A 23,111-nucleotide genomic window follows, 5' to 3' on the forward strand; every position below is an offset into this window, starting at 1 on the left:
CCGGCTTGTTTTGTTTTTTGTTTGTTTGGTTTTTTTTTTGTTTTGTTTTGTTTTGTTTTTACAGTCCTGGTCACCTTTCTGGCTTGCAAGTCCTAGAAACCCCTGTTTCCTGGGGACCAAGGGCTTTCAATCATTTCACACCACAGGGGCTCAAGGGAAGAAACCCGGCCACAGCCAGTCATGGCTACTGCTGCACCCCACTCTGTTACTTGCTCTGCCAATAGCCTGGTGTCCTCTGTGCACTGCCTTGCTTGCACAGCCAAATGCTACCCCCAAGGCAGCTCCATGGCTATGGCCACACCCTGCTCCTGGGAGCTTGGGCTGGCCCAAGTTCCAGCATGTCTCACCCAGGCATTCTGTCAGCCAGCAGTTTCCCTGGGTCCTCAGCACTACCTCTGCCATAGTTCCACCCTGGGGGAGGAGAGGGTGCTGCCCTGTCTTGGCAGGAACCTGGTGTCCCCAGAATGCACACATGCACTCAGAGGCACCTGTTCCCTGGCCCTCTTGGTATGCACCCCACAGGCATCTTTCTCTGGAGGCTTTGTCTCTTGCACAGCCAAGGCGCCCAGTGCACTCCCCCCCCCTCCAGTTGCCCACTGGCAGACCTGCTCCCACCACTGGGGTCCAAAGCCTCTGCTGCAGCTGCAGCTGCTGCCTGCCATTCACCTCTCCTGCAGTGTCTCTGCCTGGCTCATCAAGGTTGAGCATAGCCTCCAGCCATGTCAGTCCAGTTCTCCTGATCACTCTGGCTGTGTTCTCACAATGGCTTCTTCAAGACCTAAAACTCTCAGACCCTCACTGCTCATACTGGCTCAGCGCCTGCTGCCTGTGACACTACGAAGTCCCCCAGGTCTCAGACATCCACACCTGGCTGGGGCAGCTGCTGTTCTTGCTGCTTCTGCTGCTTTCTGAAACTGCCAGTCTCTGAAGCAGCTTCTTTTTCTTGGACTGCTAAACCCACAGTGGCTGCTTGGATCCAGACGCTGCTTCTGCATCCCGGGTCCAGCACTCGGGAAAACCTACTCTAAGTTAAACCTTCTATTAAACCTTCACCATATCCCTATACCTAAAGCCTATCTTTCTCAAACTTCACCAAAACTTTTTTTACAACTTTAAACCTAACTTAGTAAAGAGAGAGAAACAGAGAGAGATACTTGCTACAGCCTAACTTGAACTACTGTGCTTTATGGTTACAATTTTACTCCTGAAGACAAGAATATCACCGCCTCAATTAATTAATTCTGAGCACGCCCACTTAACTCACAGTGTTCCTTCTCTTTATCCTCTGTACCTAAAGTTCCAGGTTCTGGCACCATATGTGGGAGTCGGCCAGAGTCCAATGCCGACATGCTCCCACCTTTCAAAAGGTTCTTGGGTGGAGGAGAGAGGAGTGAGGAAATAATAGGTAGAAAGAGAGGGAGGGAGGGAGGGAGGGAGGGAGGAAGGAAGGAAGGAAGGAAGGAAGGAAGGAAGGAAGGAAGGAAGGAAGGAAGAAAGAAAGGAACGATAAGAAAGACAAAGACAAAGGATAGCTTCAGGAGAGCCCTGGGTCAATACCCAGCCACCCAGAGCTTTATTCAAAAGGGCTTTTTATAACATGCCAAGGGGAGAGGCAAAAGACCTCCCCTTTACAAGATCAAAACACAGAGTACCAAGTGTAAACCCTTCCAAACACCTGGTAGCCACGCCCCTGGCCACATCATCCATTATGCAGCCCTGCTGGGTAAAGCAAGCACAGATTCTCTGACCCTGAGTCAGGTCTCACTAGGAAGCCTCTGCGGGCCACCACAGTTTATATGAGCAAAACATTTCTCATTTGAAGAGAGAAAAAAGGCAAAAAAGAAAACATAAAAAAAATTAATTTTAGATGACACATTACAAAGTAACTGCATCAGTAAAGTGTGATTGTTAGACCACAGACCCTGTGGCTACCGCCTTTCTCTGTCAGTCACAGAAATCAGGCCACATACCCCTGCACCTGTTGTGACAGTTAAGAAGCTATGCTACACAGTATCCTTGCGGCCCCTCCCTCTTGCTACTGCAAGATAAGTTTAAAGTACTACCTAATGTCTGCATCTTGGCACACATGCTAAGCCATACTTAATCATGTGACAGACTTCTCACCACCTCCTGAAAACCTAGAGAAGTCAGAAACTCCTTTTGTTGTTGAGAGCATCCGAAGGCTTTCCTTTAGGAACCTCCTCATGCTTCTATCTCTCCATGGCTGTCTCTCCTACTCTACCACTTCAAGCTCTCTCCTCATGAAGCTACTCTAGGTTTTTTAGAAGAAGGCTCTCTCCCTTCAAGGCCCCATCATGTTGTCTTTGGTATCATATATCTCTCCCAAGTGGTCTCATAATGCTCATTCTGAAGGTAATTTCATATAAGCTCCTTTCCCAAACCAGCTGCATCTGGCCTGTATCTCTGATTTATGGCATAATGAGCTATGCTTTATACTGCAGCTATATATCAAGTATATGTTTTCTTCAAAAAATCTTAACCATTTTCCTTTGAAACTACAATTTTTTATGATTTATATAAAAAGGAACCTTTACTAAATGTGGAATCTTAAAGCAGAAATGGGTTTATGATCAAATCTTCATAAGCTAAACCCTTTATGTATTGCTTGAAGGTAATTGATTTTATTTTCCCTTTTAAAACTTCTAACAAAAGCATAGTCATATTTAGCTCTCCTCTAGTATTTGTTAAGTGAATTTTTGAAATTTAAGAAACATGGGATCTACTTCTGGCCTACATACTTCACCTAAGACTGTATCTTAGGTGAAAGAACAAGGGCCAAGTATCCTTTTGATCTTCAACTTCTTCATGGCTACTGTTACCTCAGCAGACTGTCTAATGAGAAAATAACGGTAACACTTCAACATTTGCATTTAACTTGGATCCTTGAATGCAGTTCTAAGAGTATGCCAAAAGCAAAAATCACCTCTTTACTACATTGCAAATTGGAAAAGCAGAAGTATGAAATAGTTACAAAGGTTACTTTGAGACCATAGCACCATTGAGTGGAGTCGTGGATTACGATATAGACCTCTTGAATACCACTATCAATTGGGACTGTGGGCGTGTCTTTTAACTAGTGGGCAAGTGAGGCTGAGAAGAAGGGCTAATAAACTTAACCCAAGTCATTGAACTAGTGGGTATAGACCCATATTTCAAGACCAGTCCAGCCTGATCCAAAACCTGAGCTGCCTGTCCCCATCAGGCTTATGAACAGCCACTGTGTCCCAGCTCAGCCAGGTATGTTTGCATGAACGGAAGCTCCAGTGAAGTGCCTGCACAGATGGCCAAATGGGCAAATGACAAATCCAAGTTGGAAGCAGAACCCCACAGCTGCTCAAGAAGTAAACTGTCTCACTTCCTTCTGGAAAATGTTCCCAGTTTATTAAGAGTAGGCTATGTATGTAAATGACTTTTTTCGTTCAAGAACAAAAAGTCTGTTTTTGGTTTTTTGTTTTGTTTTGTTTTGTTTTTTTAAGACAGGTTCTCCTGTATCCTAGGCTAGCTAGCCTCAAACTCAATATGTGACCAAGAATGACCTTGAACTCCTGGCTCTCCCCTCTGAAGGGCTAGTATGTAGCACCACAGCCAGTTTCCATGGTGCTGGGTAGGAAACCCAGGGTTTTGTACATGGTGAGCAAGTACTCGCCCAAGTGAACTCTGTCCTACCCCTCAGATCAGAAAATCGTAGAGAGTGCAATGGCTTCATTTTAAATCTGATGAAGCTGACTGCAGTTCCCTTCCAGAAGTCTGCTCTAGATTTTGAAAGTAATAAAAAAGTGTAAAGTGAAACATTTGCTTAAAACAACCAAGACTTCTCTCCTTTTGTGAATTTCAAGTCCAGTCTCGGAGAAGACTGTCTGAAAGTGTCTTTCCCAAGTACAGAAGAGGGTTTGCAGAAACAGTGTCTGGGCAGTCTGAGAAGTCCCGGTTGGAGCAGCTCCCAGCGTGAAGTGTGCTCAGAGGCCCACAAAGACCCTGTGTTCTTCCCCGAGTCTCCAGCAGGCCACAGCACAGACACTTCCTGTGAATGTGCTAATAGGCCTTATGAGAATGTTCTATAACCACCCATCTGTCACTTTTTAACAGACCTGATTGGCAAGCACTTGTAACAACTGACATCTGTTCTCACTTATTGATATGCAGATTTATGGTAATTGCCATGAACAATAAGACACAAAATTACCTAAGGTGAACATTAAATTAAATTTTCATGCCCTTCTCCTTATAAATAATTTTTTTAATCTTAAATTTCAAGTAGGAATATTGTGCATTTGTTTTGTACCTAATTTCTTTATTTTTGAGGAATTTTCTTATTAAATAACAATGAAAACTTAAATCTCCTTACTCCCGACTTTTTTCTTTTTGCCATCATCATAATAGCTCACTTTTAGATTTCCTAAACATTTGTTTTCTATGTTTAGTCACCTAGATGATTGCCCTTGGTTTGAGAGGTGCCCAGCTGAGCAGAAGTTAAATGTGGCCATTTTTCTTCTCAGAAAAGCTGTTTGCCAAGCCTGAGCCAGCTTCCAAGAAGGGTGACAGGCGCCTTCCTGTCTGGTGCCCTTTCATGGTGAAAGAGAAAGTATGAGTTGGGTGGGAAGAAGGGCCTGCTGTAGGAACTGGGAAAGAAGAAAAGACAGGGAGCACTCCCCACCCCAAGAAGTGAGAGGAACCAGAAGCGGGAATTCCAAATGACTGGTAGCAAAGACCACACATGACTACCTTGGGACCCTAGCTGTTGACTTGGGCCGAGGGAGAAGAAGGCAGAGTTAATAGAGGGAAGATGTTGCAATCCCTCAGAGCAGCTTTGGATGGGAAGCAGCTTGAGGCAGAAGGCTATTAGTGCTCTGGGGAAGTCTGGTGATGGTAGGCAGCAGAGGAACTCTGAGAGCCTACCCCTTCTTATATGGAGCCTATTGCCTTATCTCCAAATAGCTGACCCTAAGGAAGAAGGTCAGTACGTGAGATGTCTAGTCTTAAATGAGAACACCCTGGCCAGGTACCTATTTGTGGCAGAAAAAGCCCAAATGAACACAGACGACTCTGGTTTCGTGCGCTTCTTCTGTTTCATGTGTGTGTGTCTTCATACTGCAGAAGAGGATTTCTTTCTTTTTTTTTTTTCTTCCACCCCATGGCTCTAATTTCTTCTTGATTTCTCCCATCACATAATCATTGCGCCATCTCTAGAAATTCCATTCAGTTTTCTGCCAGGACCTTTGTCTTTTTCAGTTATCTTGGTAAGTCCAAGGTTATATACAACTTTTTGGGGTCTTCCAAAGAAAGAGTTTCACATATAACAAACATACTTTTTTCATAAAGTTTAGAGGGTTCATACACTGCCTGAACCCCCGTCAGTGTACTAACAGCTGTGTGAGAGAAAGAATATGTAACAGACTTAGTATTTAGAAGGTGGCCATGCCAGGCAGTAGTCGCACACGCCTTTAACCCCAGCACTGGGGAGGCAGAGGCAGGTGGATCTCTGTGAGTTCAAGGCCAGCCTGGGCTACAGAGCGAGATCCAGGGCTACAGAGAGAAACTGTATCTTGAAAACCCTGGAGGGGGGAGGGGGGGGAGAGAGAGAGAGAGAGAGAGAGAGAGAGAGAGAGAGAGAGAGAACGAGAGAGAACGAGAACATGGAGATCCATCTGTTCACTGAGGCAACTATAGCCAGTTATCTGTTGTGTCTATCATGGATGAAAAAACAAGAGAAGAGGGTGAAAAAGGAGATCAAATTAAGAAATGAAGTAACTGATTCAGAAAGATGATGTAGCTCATGTTGTGAAATGGTTATGGACCAACTTGGTTTTTTGCTACTGATGAAGCAAGATTACCCTGAATTTCAAGTCCTAGAAGCAGCTGAGATGAGCGTTGTGAAGTGCTAGCTCTCGGGCTTGGCATGACTACCAAGCAGGAGTTGTGTTGGTCGTAATGGACCCAAATGCCTCACTGGACACTTAATTGTCTTAGATTATTTTGGAAGTTAACAACACTGAAGGCAAACATGGAGAAGAGGTAAGTTCTAGTGTCCCAACCATATTCTCTCTTGAAACTATGGGGTACTGTTGGACCCCAAAGTTTGGGGTCTCAAGTGGGCACCCCAAGAACCCAGACTCCAGTCCAGTTGATGCAATAGCAGGAGGATTTATTAAGCTTCTGTACAGAAGGGCTCCTCTGCTCCCAAGAGCAAGAGTCGCATCTTACTGCAGCCACATGGGGGTTTTTAAAGGAAAAACCCACAAAAGGCATAAGATTACAATTCCCATACAGTTTCGTTTCACAAGATCATGGTCTGGGTACAGAGGGGGTACAGTTACGTCAACAGGTACATTCTTCCTGAAACCTCAAGGGGGATATCAGGGCAGGAGTGGAGTTTACACAAAGGTCACAGTGGTCCTTCCTGGAACACCTGCAACTAACTATCCCAGTCACAGCTGAGCACATCTCTGAACAGAAATCTTTTTACATTGTTATATGGCTGCAGGGGAGATTGAACAATGGCTAAGTCAGCTTGCTCTTGGAACTAGATTTTTAGTTTCTCATTTCCTGGTGTTTGAAGTTTCTCTTTTCCTGAGGCTTGGGGGTGTAAGCCTGAAGGGCTAGAGTCTTTCAAAGCCTGAAGGGCTAGGGTCTTTCAAAGCCTGAAGGGCTAGGGTCTTTCAAAGCCTGAAGGGCTAGGGTCTTTCAGTACCACTTTTCCCTTCTCTTTCTCCATGTCCCTTCTAAATTCTTCTGAGGTGCAATTTAGTCAAGTAAATGGGAGCTACAGCATGAGGAGGAAGAGGGCAGGCAGCAGAGCCCCAGGTGGGGACCAGGAGGACAGAGGAAACCCATGGAAAGGCTAGATTGGCAGGAGGAGACAAGCGTGTAAAGAAGAAAGCATGGCTGTGCTCACACTTACCTAGGACTGCCCCTGCTACAAGTGAGTAGTGGTGTTTTGACCTCTTCATGCTTCAGTTCCCTCTGTCTATGCCCTGTTCCACAGGAGGAGTGCCTGTACCATGTGATTTCGTTATGAGCACTGAGATCCCATGTAAAGCAATGAGCAGAAGCATGCTGGCAGCTGCTGTGTCTCCATTCTCCTGATTGTTACCTGAGATGAAATTCTATTGCTAGTTCCAGTGAAGAGAACTTACTGTGTGAACCCAGCTGTGTCCAAGGTCACATCCTTGTGATTCTCAGAAAATAGATTCTATTTGAATTATACTCTAGTTGGGGATCCCAAGACATAAGCAGTTAGCCAGTTTACTCCAGATAGCTCGAATCAGAAAAGGTGAGACGGCTGGGTGGTGGCGGCGGTGGCGGCGGTGGCGGCGAATGCCTTTAATCCCAGCACTCGGGAGGCAGAGCCAGGTGGATCTCTGTGAGTTTGAGGCCAGCCTGGTCTACAGAGCAAGATCCAGGACAGGCACCAAAACAGCACAGAGAAACCCTGTCTCAGAAAAGAAAAGGTGAGAGAGCTGAGTTTATTTACATTCAGGCCATCTCACAGCAGAGCCTGCACACTTCTTCACCAGGCCACACTGCTTCTGATAAATAGTGGTGGTTGTTGTCAACATAGAGTCTTGTGCATTCCAGGCATTAGGAATAGAAGATAAGGGTAAAGGATGAGATGTTCTTGCCAGGGCTGGATTGAGAAACCAGAAATGTAGGGACCATGGCTGTAAATAGGGGGCCTAGCCCTCAGAGGTTGGCAGGTAAGCTGTCTTACCCTCTTCCCCCATGATACTGAGTGCTTCTGCTTTAGAATAGAGTACAGGATGCCATGGCAGGGAAAGGCAGTGCTGTGCTGCTCTCTCGTCTCTGTCCAATCAAAGCCTTTGGTGATGATGCAGTTGAGGGTGGGCTTCTTTCCCAAAACTAGTGAACTAAAAGGACTTCTCTCAGTCACTGGTTTCTTCCTGCTCTAGTGTCCAGCAGCCTCCTTGGACCCAGTCTGCCTTGTGGTACATTTATTCTCAGTGTCTTGTACAGGGGCTGTCTCATCATGGCTCTTTAGTAAGTACTAATTAGCTATATGGATGAGGGAATGGACTAATAGGTAAATAAAGAGTCTGTCTGACTCTGTCAAACTCTGTCCCATTCCATTGTCCTCAAATCACTCAGATGCTAGGAATTATGAAAGTCTTTCCATTTTACTACTCATCTTGGCTATCTTGGACAACAGCTTATGTTTGCATTGCAGTATGGTCTTTGGACTGTGTTAGCCATTCCCCCAGAGTGATATCCTAGAGTCTGTCATTCTGCCTTGCCTTTCTATTTATCAAAAAGAGCATGGCAGAGACTCTCTCAGGTGGTGATATGTGTGAAGGGGGAATGAGAAAGGTCACATTGGAAGGGACACATACCCTCACCCTGAATTCATACAGGGACAAAACAGTAGGAAGAGAGCCTCATTGTTGCTAGCTTGGCTCCAAGACCTGTAGTGTACGTCAGTATGTAAGGTAAAGGCTGTCCGTCTGACAAGTATACATTTAATTAACTAATGACTGGGGGAAACTGAGTATTTGTTACTGGTATATCAGTGGGTAAAATTAAAACCATGATTGGCTGTATAGACAGTATTCTTTTTTTTTTTTTTTTTTTTTAGTGATTTGTTTATTTGCATTGGTGCATCTGTGTAAGGGCATTGGATCCCTTGGGACTAGATTTACAGACAGTTGTAAGCTACCATGTGGGTCCTGGGAATTGAACCCAGGTCCTCTGGAAGAGCAGCCAATGCTCTTAACCGCTAAACCATGTCTCCAGCCTCTAGACAATATTCTTTATAGCAGTTTATTAAAATTGTGTGCTGTTATTCAGATCATTCAATTTATGTGAGTCTATGACCTATCATACATTGTGTGTGTGTGTGTGTGTGTGTGTGTGTGTGTGTGTGTGTGTGTGTAGACTTGAACATGAGAATCTTTGTTCTCAAAAACCTTAGTATTTTGTTATAAAGGAAGGAATTGCATATAGTTTCTAGACAGGATACAGGACAAGTAAAGAAGTTTGTAGATAACACAAAGAGTTAACAGAAAATGGATGTGTTAGATGCAAACTGAGTTGTCAGAGTGAGGCAGTGAGGTATGGCAGAATGCGGTGACCATGGGCTCAGAAGACTATGCTCAAGGCTTTAGACAAGGACTTGATGTCACTAACCCATTGAATGTACTCAGTCAGGCCAATTGATACAGAGCCTTCTGACTGGTTCTAACACTGTGCTTCCCTCTTAGGGAGAATCCTAGATGTACTGAAAAAGGACCCTCTGGCCTGAGTCTATAATAATTATCTGTTATTGACTGGTGCCAAATATATGGTAGAGGTTTTAATTTCAGTGCTAAATCCCCTTCTTATATACCCAGCTGTCTGTTGATGATGCAGAATGGTCATCTGGTTCACATCATTAGAACATTAAAGGGACCATTAGTAATAAAAGGGGACAGATGAATCTGTGCAGTAGGCTCACTCTTTGCAAGATCACTCAGTCCAGATCCTCTTATCACACTTGAGTATGAAGTGTGTTCATGTAGCTTTCATGTAACCTTTATTTGGTCTGAGTGGGTCATCACTAAAGCCAGGCAGCTCCCATACTTTTTCCACTTCCACTTGGTTAAAGTGAAACTGAAAAATTAGCCTAGTGTTTCTTAATACCCACAGTGCTTCTAATAAATATGCCACTGTTTGGCCATTATCAGAGAGACAAAGAGAGAGCTTTACTCCCAGACACATTTGATCACTAGATTTCACAAATTACATATCCTGCCTCTATGCATCGCTGCCAAAGAAGTGGGTGACTGTTTGGATTTTACCACAACCCAGTAAGTCCAATGGTTCCTGAGGGAAGGAAGGCAAGATGTGATTTGGGGCATACTGAGAACTCATTTTACAGCAGAACCCTCAGGAGCTTCTTTTCAAATCAGGAGCCCAAGCCAGAGAGCACAGAAGCAGTGCTGTTTCTAGGGCTCAGCAGCCAGGCCTTATTCATGCACTCAGCCAGCCATGCACTGCTGCCTGCAAGTCTGCTTAGGAATGTTGCTAGAAAAACTTATCTTCCTTCCCCCAGCACACATGGACCATTATCAGGCCACTCTTTTTAAACAAATCAAATTTGCTGAGGAGATAGTTGTTGAGTATCTGGATTTGAGAAGGTAAAATTAAGCTGATTACTTGACTCCAATCTCTTTCTATGTAGAACTCTTCTATAGAAGAAGAGAAACATTGTTACTTTTACTTACTATAAAATACCTCAGGTATTTAGAGAACCTGTTGATTGGGAAATAGCAGTGAAGGGAAAAATGTTAAAAGTATAAACAGCAAAGGCAACAGGCTGGAACTTAATCTCAGCCCATCTTACACTCTTGCACATTTTCATTTGCATTTTGTTTCTTAACTTTTACTAATCAGAAATTCATTCTAGTTAAAAAAATATGTAGGATGTAGATTTAGCATGTGTGTCTGTCTGCCTGTCTGTCTACTCCCACATATATGTGTAGATCAGAGGACAGCTTGCCAGAGTTGGTTCTCTCCTCCATGTAAGGTCCTGAGGATGGAGACCTTAGGTTATCAGGCTACACTTAATTTTTGTCCATCCTATCATGAGTTCCTACTGTGGAGGCATGATAAGATAAATCTCGAGATATTCATCACTATCATTCATTGAGTACTTAGATCATGCTAGAATAATTTGCATTCATCATATTTATTTGCACAATTCTCTACATTCAGGTACAATTAGCTTGGCCACCAAGAAAAGAAGAGGCTGAGCAATTTGCCTACATCTACATACCTGGAAAAATGACAAAGCAAAGATTAGAGCCTGTGTCAGTTCAATTTCATGGCAGTGAACTTGAATTCCTCTGTAATATCTGTGTACCTGTCAAATTAGGGAATGCAGAGTTTACCCCGTGCTTGTCCTGCAGCCACCCATGCCCAGCTCTCACCACTTTCACAACAGCTAAGGCATAGGTAAAAGTTGCCAGTCCCCATTAGCCTGCCCAGCCAATACAGAATACTCTTTTAACTTCCATAGTCACCTCTACAACTTGGAGAGAAGACAGTCCTAAGTTAGAATAGACAGTACCCCACTGAGCTGAGTCTGCTCAGAAGTACTAGATATAATGCAGGTCCCCCTTCTCAGCACTCCATCTCTAGAAATGGAAGATGACATCATTAAAACTCAAAGGAGGTGTCTTCTGAGAAACAGATCCCAGTTCCTATTCAAGTGGTGTAATCACATATGTCCCTGAGGTAACTCTAATGAGCATAATATCACAGGATCAAGTGCAGGAATTGTTTTTTGTTTTTGTTTTTGTTTTGTGTGTGTGTGTGTGTGTGTGTGTGTGTGTGTGTGTGTGTGTGTAGTCAATTTCAATTTAGAAACAGGAAAATCTGGGTCTGTGGCTAACATCACCCTCTCTTTTCTCTCCAGGCATGAATGCTTTACAATTACAGAATCTGGCAACACTGGCTGCTGCTGCTGCCGCCGCCCAAACCTCAGCCACCAGCACCAATGCAAACCCTCTCTCTACCACAAGCAGTGCCCTGGGAGCCCTCACAAGTCCCGGTAAGTGGAAGGTCTTACTCTTCCTGCACATGAGACAAGACTAGTGTCCATGCAAGTCTTCATGCACCCAGAGGCAAGGGCTGAGGCTGGATGTGCCCAGGATAGAGCCAGGAGAACACAGGGACTCAGATTTGTTATAGTTTGGACTTTCTTAAGAAGAAATTGAATGTATGGGTTTTATTTTCCAAGGAAAATGAGCAAGGTTTTCAATGAATTTACATGCTCACTTTATTTTCACAGAAGTTTCCATTTGTTCACCTGATACTTGGGTATTACTGCTATGGCCTTCAGTCTCACAGTCCTGTTCTCTTAAGGGGGAAAGGGCCACTGAAGAATTCTGCTGATTCTCAAACTCTGATCTTTCTGTTGAATTTCACACCAACTCTATCCTGTACCTTTGAGTTTAAAATTCGTGATGTAGTAAAGGACCTTGTGTCATTCATTTATGGTCACACTCTGGACTATGTAATTGTCCTTTTTCTCTAGAAATTGTGTTGCCTTATTCAAGGGCTAGTACCATTTTTCTTTTTTGTACAAGAAATACCTAATGTAGTTGCTTAGATACTTTGTTTTCTTTATTTTTTAAAAAGAAAAAAAACTATGTTTCATCAGTTTCCTTTTCTGAATTTTCTTGGCCTCAATATATAATCTTCTCTCCTCTGTAACCTATGAGGGAGTTGGCTTGGACAGTCTTGCTTATAACTTTGAAAATTCCATGACATTCTATATCACCTGTGCCCAGATAATTAGCTAAATAGTTAGAGAACTTTACTGTAATTCTGCAAGGTTTTCTGGTAGAAAAATAGGAAATGAAAGCTGCAGCGTTTTACTGACCAGCTTTCTTAAGAATTCCAACTTCAGTCATGCCCCCGAAAATGTAAAACTGAAGGGAGAAATAGCCCTTGGATCTTTATAAAATATTGTGTATATAAACATTATACCAGTTTAGTTTTAAGAGAAGAAACCCAGCCGGGCGGTGGTGGCGCACGCCTTTAATCCTAGCACTCGGGAGGCAGAGGCAGGCGGATCTCTGTGAGTTCAAGGCCAGCCTGGGCTACCAAATGAGCCCAAGGAAAGGCGCAAAGCTACACAGAGAAACCCTGTCTCAAAAAACCAAAAAAAAAAAAAAAGAAGAAACCCAAGCAACATTTATGCAAATTGCCTAGATTTAACCCTAATATGCTAACATCTTCTAACAACAGCCCATAAGTATAGTGACTTAATTCTTTCAAGCATTTTAAAAATGCATCATTACTGTATGTGGGCTTCATTTTATGCAATGAAAAGTATTCCTGAAAAATCAACTTTTTTTGTTTGGTTGGGGTTTTTTTTGGGGGGGGGAGGGGTTGTTGTTGTTGTTTTGGTTTTTCAAGACAGAGTTTCTCTGTGTAGTTTTGGTGCCTGTCCTGGATCTCGCTCTACAGAACAGGCTGGCCTGGACCTCACAGAGATCCGCCTGGCTCTGCCTTCCAAGTGCTAGGATCATAGGCGTGCGCCACCACCGCCTGGTGAAAAATCAACTTTTGACAGTTTAATTTTCCAAGAAATTAACTTATAGCTTTAATTGATCCACAGATTTATCTGAATAAATCCTTTAATGACCCTATATTAACTACTTTTCTTACTTAGACAAAAACAATTGGGGGGGTATTTTTGCTCACAGTTCAAGGATACAAGTCCATCATGGTTGGGAAGCCATAGCCGCAGGAGCTTGAGGCTGCTGGTCACATTGCATCGACAGTCTGAAGCAGAGGATGAATGCTGGTACTCAGCTCACTTTCACCTCTTCATTTAGTGCGCCCTCCAGATCAGAGGAAGGTGCAGCCCACATTCAGTGCAGGTCTCTTCTCTCTAGTTAAACATCTCTGGAATAGCCTCACAGATGCATCTGAAGGTTTGTCTCCTAGGTGGTTCTAGACCTTGTGAGCTGACAGTATCAGTCATCACAAAAACCTTTAACATTATTAGTTTCTCCCATATGAAAACAGCATTGATTTTCTTGAAATACATTAAATGTGAAAATATGCTTCAATAAATAAGTTATTTCACAATGTTAGGTACTGCCTTTGTGGTAGGAATATGGCAAGTGAATCAGAAATACATAATACCTAGGAGTCTGTAAGTCTTTCAGGAGAACTCAGAGAAAACTTAAATACATAAATGTTCATTTGATGAGATAAGGCTGTTGATATTGATAAAAACAGAGTAAGGTATACAGTGAAGGATCTGAAGGAAGTGAGTCCTTGATGAAAAGGTGGTGTTTCCACCAAAGCCTGGGTGGAGTGAAGGAAGCCGTGTAGTTTTCAGAAAAGGACAGCGGCCAGAAGGAACTTGGAGTGAAAGTAAACCAACAAGCAGTCCTGGTACTCTCAGGAATGAGGGAGAGGGAGGGGAAAGAAACAGGAAGGCTTCGCTGGGTGTGGTGGCTCATGCCTTTAATCCCAGCACTTAGAGAGGCAGAAGCAGAGGACCTCTGAGTTCCACCTCTGTGAGACCAGGCCAATCTACATAGTGAGTTCCAGGATAGCTAGAGAAAATAGTGAGACTCAGTCTCAAAAACAGAGCAGAACAGGTCCATGTCAGTGGATCATTGCCATTTGTGTTAGTCAGCTCTGCCAGCACTGTGACAGAATGACTGACATAAGATTGCCAAGAGAAGAAAGATTTGGTTTGCGTATGGTTTCAGAGGATTCAGGCCACAGTCATTTGCCACTGATTCTGGGCCCATCACAAGAACTTCACTATTCGTGAGAACGTGTAGCTGAGGAGGCTTTTTGCCTAATGCCAACAGGAAGTAAAGACAAAATACAGGAAGTGGCCAGGGCAAGATACAACTTCCACCAATATGCCAACAGTAATGTACTTCCACTAGGTAGTTCCCAACTCCAGAAGTTACTGCTTTACAAAGTTATGCCACTAGTTAGGGGACAAGCTCTCAACATATTAGCCTATAGGAGACATTTCAGATAATGCCATTCCATCCAATATTTTGGATATCATGAATTTTTTATATTCTATTTTATTGTATTGTGTTTTGGGGTTTTTGAGACAGGCTCTCACTGTATATGCCTGGCTGGCCTGGAACTCACAGAGATCAGCCTACCTCTGCCTCTCAAGTACTGAATTAAAATTGTGTGCTGCTATACCTGGCTATGAATGTGTTTTTAACCTTCTTAAAATGGAGGGTGCTCAGCCTAGGAAGATGGCCTGTTTGCTAGAAGGGAATTTTAACTTATATGAAAACATTCCTTTTCCTTTCAGCCAAAGAGACAATGTATCTGAAGATGTATTTGCCTTCTTTCTGCTGTGGTCAAAATGTCCCATTAGCAAAGTGTCCTTCCCTGTCTTCCTGAAGCAGCAGTGTGCTGCCCTTTAGTAGATGCTGCTGCCTGAGGGTCACTGAAAGTGCTTTTCCCTGCTTTGCAACATAACTAAAAGTATTTCATTAGAACCTTTAAGTGTGGCAATGGGAACTATTTAAATCTTATATTTTGATTTTTTTTCTACATAACTAAAAAAAATTGTTGTTGTTTAACTAAAAGTCAGTGTACTTGTCTAATTTCCATCAGGGACTCTTTCAGAGATATAGAAAATGTGGCTAGTAGCATTCCTGACTCTATTCTTCATCAGGATTATCACTTATAAAATAAAGTGTTACAGTCTATTCCCAAGGCTAGTGCTATTACACATTTTAACAATAATAGTAGAACGGGCTCACTCTCTGTACCATGAACGGTCGTACTGTAAAATGCATGAAGCCTCGTCCTCTCACTTTTACATGGGGCTTGAATTTACCCTGTGTTTAAATGTCTCTTCATTTCCAGACAAATTCATCTACAAAGGAAAGGGACAATTTAATCCCCAAACTATTAATTTTTTTCATAATTGTAAATTTATCTTTTTAATTTTGCATACCAAGAAAAAGTCTCCCTACAGCATTATTATAAATGATTTTAAATAGTCTTGGCTTTAAAACATGAAAGATTAAGCTTTAATTTTTGTTTTAAAAAATTCCCTTAAGCAATAAATAGGTTCCTTTGTCTCATGGTCTTGAAATAAAAATTAAAATAGTTTAAATTGCCCGTGGTTAGAATAACTGTTTCATGCAATTATCAGATAGTAGTGAATAAAATTAGAAATTAAATCATGAAAGAATAAAAACCAGGTAAGTGCATATTACTCCTTTTATGAGTTCCTCATGGGTCTTTTGGAGCCTAATTTAATCATGTTTCTTTTATTTTGATAATTTTTCCTTTATTTACTTCAGTCTTCTATTTAGTTAATTAATTCTTGGGTCATTTCTTATTATCCAGTTTTAAACCTGTTTTTTAGAATTGTGTCTGTTTTTATAGAAAGAGGCAAATTGTATGTCCAGCAGGTAGCTAGATATTAAAGGGAGTAATATTTGTTCCCTACACTGTTTATAGATTGGTTGTTTTTGTCTGGTGATGTTGAGAGCTTGGAAAACAGCATTCCTTTCTCCATATGTGAACTTTTCTTTGGCATTGTCTGTCTAAAACCTAATGCTGCGATACTGCATTCATTTCACTGGTCTCCCATTTTCTTTTCTTTTTTTTTTTTTTAAGAAAAAGATGTTTTAAAATTCTCCAAATGTTTCTGTAAGAGCAGACTCAGTCAAGTACACACTTCAAGATAATGGATAATTTCTTTCAATAGCGTAAGACATTTTTAAATGCCAGGAAGCATTACTCAGTTCCCACTGCTGGCTCTTCCAAGAGTTTTCCCTTTAAATTTTTGGCAGTATTTCCCTCTATCTTCAGTATCCTTGAAGACTACAACAGTCTCAGAGTTCCAGGGAAACACTGATTCGACCTGCTGGAGCACTTGAGGTTAGAGGAAGCAGAGGCGTTTTCATGTGATTCCGACCCATTCTGCCCTCCTCAGATAGCAATGACTGATGAGTGGTTGCTGTCCCTGTTCCATATCTGTGTCACTCAGGCAGATACATACATAATATGATACAAAAATTATCCCTAGAGGTGATCCTGCAGCATTTCAGTTTGTGGGAGTCCTTGTCATCTTTAATGTGTATGTATCTTCATCACCAGAGTCTGCACTCTGTGGAAAGAAGTGATCCACAGATTACTGAACCACAGTATGAGCCTTTCAGTGTGTGCAAGTCCAGTGTATTAAGATATGTTAGGCCCTGCATTAACCCCAAGCAATGACATGTGGGTGTATGTGAAGGCCCAGAGAGACACAGAAAAACACTGAGCGATGCTATCTCTCTGAAGCTACTACAATGATGCATGAGCTTCAGGAATTCCAAGACTCAACATCTCCTGTTGACCTTCTGCTACCTTCCCACTCTGTTCAACCTAATGGGATATAGTGGCTGAGTCTCACATCCAACCACAGCATCAGCATACCTCATCAGTCTTCTTCCTGGTGGGTTCACCCTACAGGTACCTTTCCTAACAGCCCACACTAGCCTGATGGAGGCCCATGTTTTTACGTTCTCTGTACTGCTATAAGAACCCTCGTGCAACTCCCACCCTCTGACCATTTTTCACACTGTCAGCCAAACAAAATAACCTGCTTAGAACTTCAGAAGTATGGTCCAGGCTGGAGGAAAACAGGCTCCTGAGTATGGCCAGGTCCTGCCTGGCTGCTCTTTCCTTTCCTGTCAGAAAGGCACTGCCCCTGGGCAGCCAACATTCAAGCCAAGTTATGTCATTCTTCAGCAAACTCAGGCCTGGCCATTCCACCTTTCTTCTTGCACTTTGTCTTCTAGAGTCCTGGAATCTCTTCTTCCGCTCATTCTTTCTATAAAGCTCTAAGCCATCTTCTGCTTACAGCGGTCCTTGTTCCTGAGATTGCATGGAGGTACAGAGTTGGCCCTTGGTTTGGTTTGTTGAGACAGGATCTCCCATTACCCTAGATGGCCTGGAACTCACTCTGTAGTCCAGGCTGGCCTTGAACTCACAGAGATCTGCCTGCCTCTGCCTACTGAGTGCTGGAATTAAAGGTGTGCGCCACCATACCAGCTTAAAAGTGGCTATAAAAAAATTACATATTATTACTTGTGTAAAATAAACTGCAGTAAAGTGTTTTGTGGTAATTACTAAAAATTGTCTCAAATATCCCAGTACTTATATTTTCAATTACATTATAATAATCAATGTAAATTATTTCCTCATCACGTAAGCCTTCCATGCAGAATGGGTATCACTCTAACACAATTGCTTAACTAAGTCAATAGGAGTTCCTTCATCAGGAGCTTCCAGGAAGTAGCTCCTTGAGGGCAAAGAAGGGAGAGAGGTGTCAACATGAAATAAGCATCCTGTATCACACCACTTTCTTCTCTGCTGCCAAAGTACATGCCTCACCCCTCCACTGTAACACTCGCCGTACTGTCTTTGTAAGACACTCTCTTCACTGGTCCTCAACCTTCCTAATGCTGAGACTCTTTAATACATTTCCTCATCTTGTGGTGACCTCCAGCCATAAAAGTATTTCATTCAATTACATAATTGTAATTTTGCTATTGTCATGAATTATAAATATCTGATACGCGACCCCAAGGGGTTGTGACTCACACAGGTTAAGAAGCATTGCTCCTACACTTTCAAAGTAGAAACAGTTTCTCTGCTCATAATTTCTCCTTGCATTTGAGACATCACACTAACTTTCAAAGTGTTTTTTCTAATGTTTTGATTTTTCATGCAAATGGAATAGCCAAATGAAAACTCTACATTTACTGTGTAAGCCATTTATTCTAGTCTAGTACAGTGCGTGCGTGCATCACTGAGCAGATGCCAGGCCCATTCACAGAGATGTTGACAAGATGAACATAGTATTTGGTTCCTAAGGAATCCAAACATTGCTCTACCTGACAGGTGGATATTCACCTCTGATGGGATGCTGAGAATTAATCAGTGCTAACATCTTAGAACAAAGTTATACAAGGTAGTTTGTTTTTTATTACAAAGTGTGGCTTTCAGAATGTTCTTGTTTCATAGTACAGAATATGTGACCACTGTTTATCGACTAAAAGCACTTTATTTTCAGAACCATCTACTCTAACATAGACTTTTGAAAAATGACACAAATAATCCTTAGGAAGCACCTTTTAATTACATGTGTATTGCTCATTCCATATAGCAATGGAATGCTACACTGGGTAGATAAAATGAGATCTATTTAGCTTAGACAACTTTTTACTTATAATGTACTTATAAAACACAAGGCATTTTGTTAGTTCATAGTGAGTTCATAATTAGTTCATCTTACTCATAAAGAATACCTCAGTTTCATACCTTCCCCTCTATCCCCTCGTGCTTATTGCTTTTCATTGCGTATTATCACAGAAAGGAAATAAATCTCAAAGCAGGCAATTCTCCCCTCTATTAGCCATTCTTGTATGTGTTCTAGTTAAACAAAGTCAAACCAGTTAGTAAAATGAGCTATTTATTTGTGGGGTTGAATCAGTCAACTGCCCCCATGCCCTTTTTACTACAAAAAGAGATTGACATTCATGACTCATTTCCTCTTAAGTTTTACTGGCTCATTTCCTGTAAGTTTCAACATTTTTGAGCTGCTTTTCTGAAAGTTCCCACATCTGTTCTTGGTCCTGACATTATAACTCAATGGAATCAAACATTACATAAGAGGTTTTATAAGTAAAATGACACCATGGTAATTATAATCTCCTGATAGAGTGTTCATTCACTCAGCAAGTATTTGTTGACCATCTATTGTGAACTTGGAATTCCTTTTTCCATTTATTTTATGTGTATGAATGGGTTTGTTTTGTTTGGTTTGGTTTGGTTTGGTTTTTCAAGACAGGATTTCTCTGTGGCTTTGGTGCCTGTCCTGGATCTCGCTCTGTAGACCAGGCTGGCCTCGAAAACTCTGCCTCCCAAGTGCTGGGATTAAAGTGCCACCGTCGCCCGGCTAGATGTATGTTTTGTATGCACACGTGTACCATATGTGTGCCTGCTGCCTTTGGATGTAGGAAAATGGGATCAGATCCCCTGCAACTGGAGTTATGGGTGGTTTGGGGCCACTATGTAGTGCTAGGAATCAAACCTGTTTCTCTGCAAGAGCAACAAGTGCTCTAAACCACTAGCCTCGGACCTGGAATTCCTGTAAGTACTTAACATGTTAGTAGATAAGCTGACAAAAAGTCTTTTCCCATATAGTGCATACACTACAATTAGCTTTTTGAGAACCATTATTTTTTAAGATTCCCCATAGTAAAATAACTTAAGCAGCCTGTAAGTATAAACTATAATTTCTACTCTCTTAAAAAAACTTTACATAATATTTTAATACCTAATATTGAAGTTTGAATTGGATAGATGTAAGGAAAGAACCTTCCTTGGTTTTCCTTATCTTCTTTAAGCTGTGTGTTTTTCTGTATATTCAGTGTAACCAAGAGCTCTGGGTGGTTTTTGTCCTTCTTCAGAGACTTGACAGGGAACGAAACTAGAGCTCTACACAGGGCTTTGCTGTGGGAAAGGGTCTGCCCCACTGCTGCTTGCTGGCTTCCCAGTCAAAGCATTGCGTGATAACCAGTGTGTGTGTTTTGTCTAACACTTTCAAATCTGAGCTCTTGAAAAATAGAAATACCCTGCTCTTTCACTGAAAGGTCATCTCTTCAGTAGGAATCAAGAACTAAGAGTGAGGGTAAAGCATGCAAGTATTTCTCAAACAGAAGGGTGTGTGTGTGTGTGTGTGTGTGTGTGTGTGTGTGTGTGTGTGTGTGTGTGTTCTATGAATGTATGCATGCATGCATGCAACTGCCTTTAAATTACACTTTTCATCAAGAAAACGGTGAGTGGGGCCTGGAGAGAGATAGCTCAGTGGTTAAGAAGACTGGCTGCTCTTCCAAGTTTAGTTCCTAGCACCCATATGACAACTCACAACCCTCTGAAACTCTGGTTCCAGGGGATCCCACAGCCACTTCTGGCTTCCACAGACACTAGGCACACACACTGTACACAGACATACATGCAAACAAAACACTCACACATTTAAAATAATAATCTTTAACGAAAATGATTGTGAGGAGTCTGAAATAGTCAAATCCACAGCTCATTCTCTACTGCATTAGTGTCTTCACATGCCAGAGGGTCTGGCACCTAGCAGAATGACTTGGGCACAGGGACTGAGCAGCCAGCGGTCTGTGTGATGATGCTCCTAACTAGAGCATAGAGCAGACCAGAGCTTCTTAATAGTTCTGAACCAAAGTTACTAAAGCTGAACAGCCAAGGGATATTCATGGCTCACCACAGAGCCCATACTCTGACTTATGTAAACATACTCCCCCTGTGCCCCATACTCTGCTTCTGGTAACCTGTCATTCTGAGGAGAAACAGTCCCTGTGATAACTCAGTGCATTGTTGTTTTGGATGTGTTGTTTTTTTTTAATATTTACAGACATTGACTCTTAATTCTTTATGTTTGCTTTTTGCTTTTACTGTCCCTAGATAAGTGTTGTGATGGACTTTTGATCCTCAGTCTTCACAATCTCTTATATTATACAGCAAATCCACACTCAATCTTCTTGTGATATTTGCGTGAACTTAGGGTGTGTTTTCTGTCCATCATAACCATTTAATGAGATTTTTATTCTGCAAGAGTATCTAGATTGCTGTGAAATACAGCTATGCATCATTACTAGCACTGATGAAAAGTCTTTGGTATTAATTGCCTAATTGTGTTCTACAATAGATGGGGAATACAAAACATGATTCTAGTCATACCTCCCTAGAATTCTATTATCTAATGTCTATTTTTTTTTAAACACCCAAGAAACTTTTGGAACTAATGGCCTTACACATGCGGCAAGTGCTCTACCACTGAGCTGTAGCCCAGCCGTAAAGTTCTGCCAAGACAACCTAAAGTCAGTAGACTCCATTTTTCCTGGAAGGTAGTGGTAATTAAACCAAGAACCTCACTCATATTAGGCAAACACACTTTTTAGGAAAAAGATAAAAGGAGTTTTCATTTGATATGTGGATTCATACAATGTTTTGTTTTATTTTTTTTTTGTTGTTGTTGTTGTTTTGTTTTTTGAGACAGGTTTCTCTGTGTAGCCCTGGCTGTCCTGGAACTCTGTGGACTATGTTGGCCTGGAACTCACAGAGATCTGCCTGTCTCTGCCTCCTGAGTGCTGGGATTAAAGATGTGTGCCACCAAAGCCCAGGTCATGAACACCTTATTAATTATGTAGCACAGACACATAGAAAAATAAGCAAAACACTCCAACCTATAAAATCTAGTTGGAGAACAGTCAGCTAGATAAAGTGCCTGCTGTTGGTGACAGGAAGTTTTCTGTCCTGAGGAAATGAAAAGGAGTTTGATAGATGAGTTGGTACTAAAGCCAAAATCTTAAGAATTAGTAGGAAATGTTGCAGGTAGAAGTAGAATGAAGAACACATCAAGTGTGAATGTGTATATGAAATGGTCTAATCAGCAAATGGATCTTCTCATTTATTTCAAAGTATGAGATATTCAGAAAACAATAACTATGGGGGTTTCTGGAAGCTAGAGTTTAGAGCCAGAACTTGCAGCAGTGAAGAGCTATCCATGTGTGGACCTCAACCCTACGAATGTAGTCATTAGACGTAGGTACCAATTTGATGTGAAGAAGAACAAAGGGAAGACTAAGAGATAACCCCAGCAAGTTTAGGTTTGGTGAGCAATAGTGTGGTGATATTTTATTTGTGCTGAAATGTGATGTTATTTGTATGTTTATAAATAAAGTTTGCCTGGAGATCAGAGGTCATAGCGAGCCAGGGACAGCAGTCAGACGGTGGTAGCCCATGCCCTTAATCCGATCACATGGCAGACAGAGTCTCTGTGTGGTCAAGGACACAGCATGGTGTGGTGATAAGAACCTTGTTCCTAAGACAGGGTTTCTCTCTATAGTCCAGACTGTCTTGGAGCTCACTATGTAGACCAGACTGGCCTCAAACTCACAGAGATCCAACCGCCTCTGCCTCCCAAACACTGGGATTAAAGGTATGCACTACCACAACCGGCTTTTTGACCTAGTAGAGACATGTTTAAGGAGAAGAAAACCTTTATAGTATGAGATGATTTGATTTGGCACATGTTAAACTGAAGCTTGTGAATGAGCCTTGCTGGAATATATCAAATAGAAGTTGACTAGCTCATCCTCACAGCTAGAAGAGTGAATTAAAAACCAGCTACAGGGACAAGCTGCTGACTTAAGCATAAAGGAAGTCATTATAGTAGCATCAACAAGGAAGAAAATAGAGGTCTGTGCATAAATCCTTAGTCTCTGTACTTGTGGGATAGACAGATGGAGCAAGAGGAAGAAAGGAACTCTCTAGATGATTCAGACTCAAGAAGGCCATGCAGAACAGGATTGGAAAAGGTGAGAGCAGCGAGGTGATGTTGTGACATTGACATTTATGTGGTTGCTTCTCTATGAAATAGTCATCTACATTGGTAGAGCAGAGGTCTGTTCTGTAGGCAAAGAGAGTTAAAGACTGGAATTCCAGACAACTTTTTGAACTTTGATGACTCAGCTTTTAGAAGCATGTAGTTCTCT

At 42.0% G+C, this 23,111-nt stretch overlaps 1 protein-coding gene across 23 annotated transcripts in view; it reads left to right on the forward strand.

Moving 5' to 3' along the window:
- Positions 1 to 23,111, forward strand: part of Celf2 (CUGBP Elav-like family member 2) — a 640,994-nt gene that overhangs the window by 584,044 nt on the left and 33,839 nt on the right. For all 23 annotated transcript variants that reach the window (XM_028892143.2, XM_028892098.2, XM_028891961.2 and 20 more), the window contains one exon: positions 11,429 to 11,563. In XM_028892143.2, the coding sequence (XP_028747976.1) occupies positions 11,429 to 11,563 (135 nt within the window). The remainder of the gene's footprint in view (positions 1 to 11,428; positions 11,564 to 23,111) is intronic.

The sequence above is a fragment of the Peromyscus leucopus genome, chromosome 5 (assembly GCF_004664715.2).
Source record: "Peromyscus leucopus breed LL Stock chromosome 5, UCI_PerLeu_2.1, whole genome shotgun sequence".
Taxonomy (NCBI): Eukaryota; Metazoa; Chordata; class Mammalia; order Rodentia; family Cricetidae; genus Peromyscus; species Peromyscus leucopus.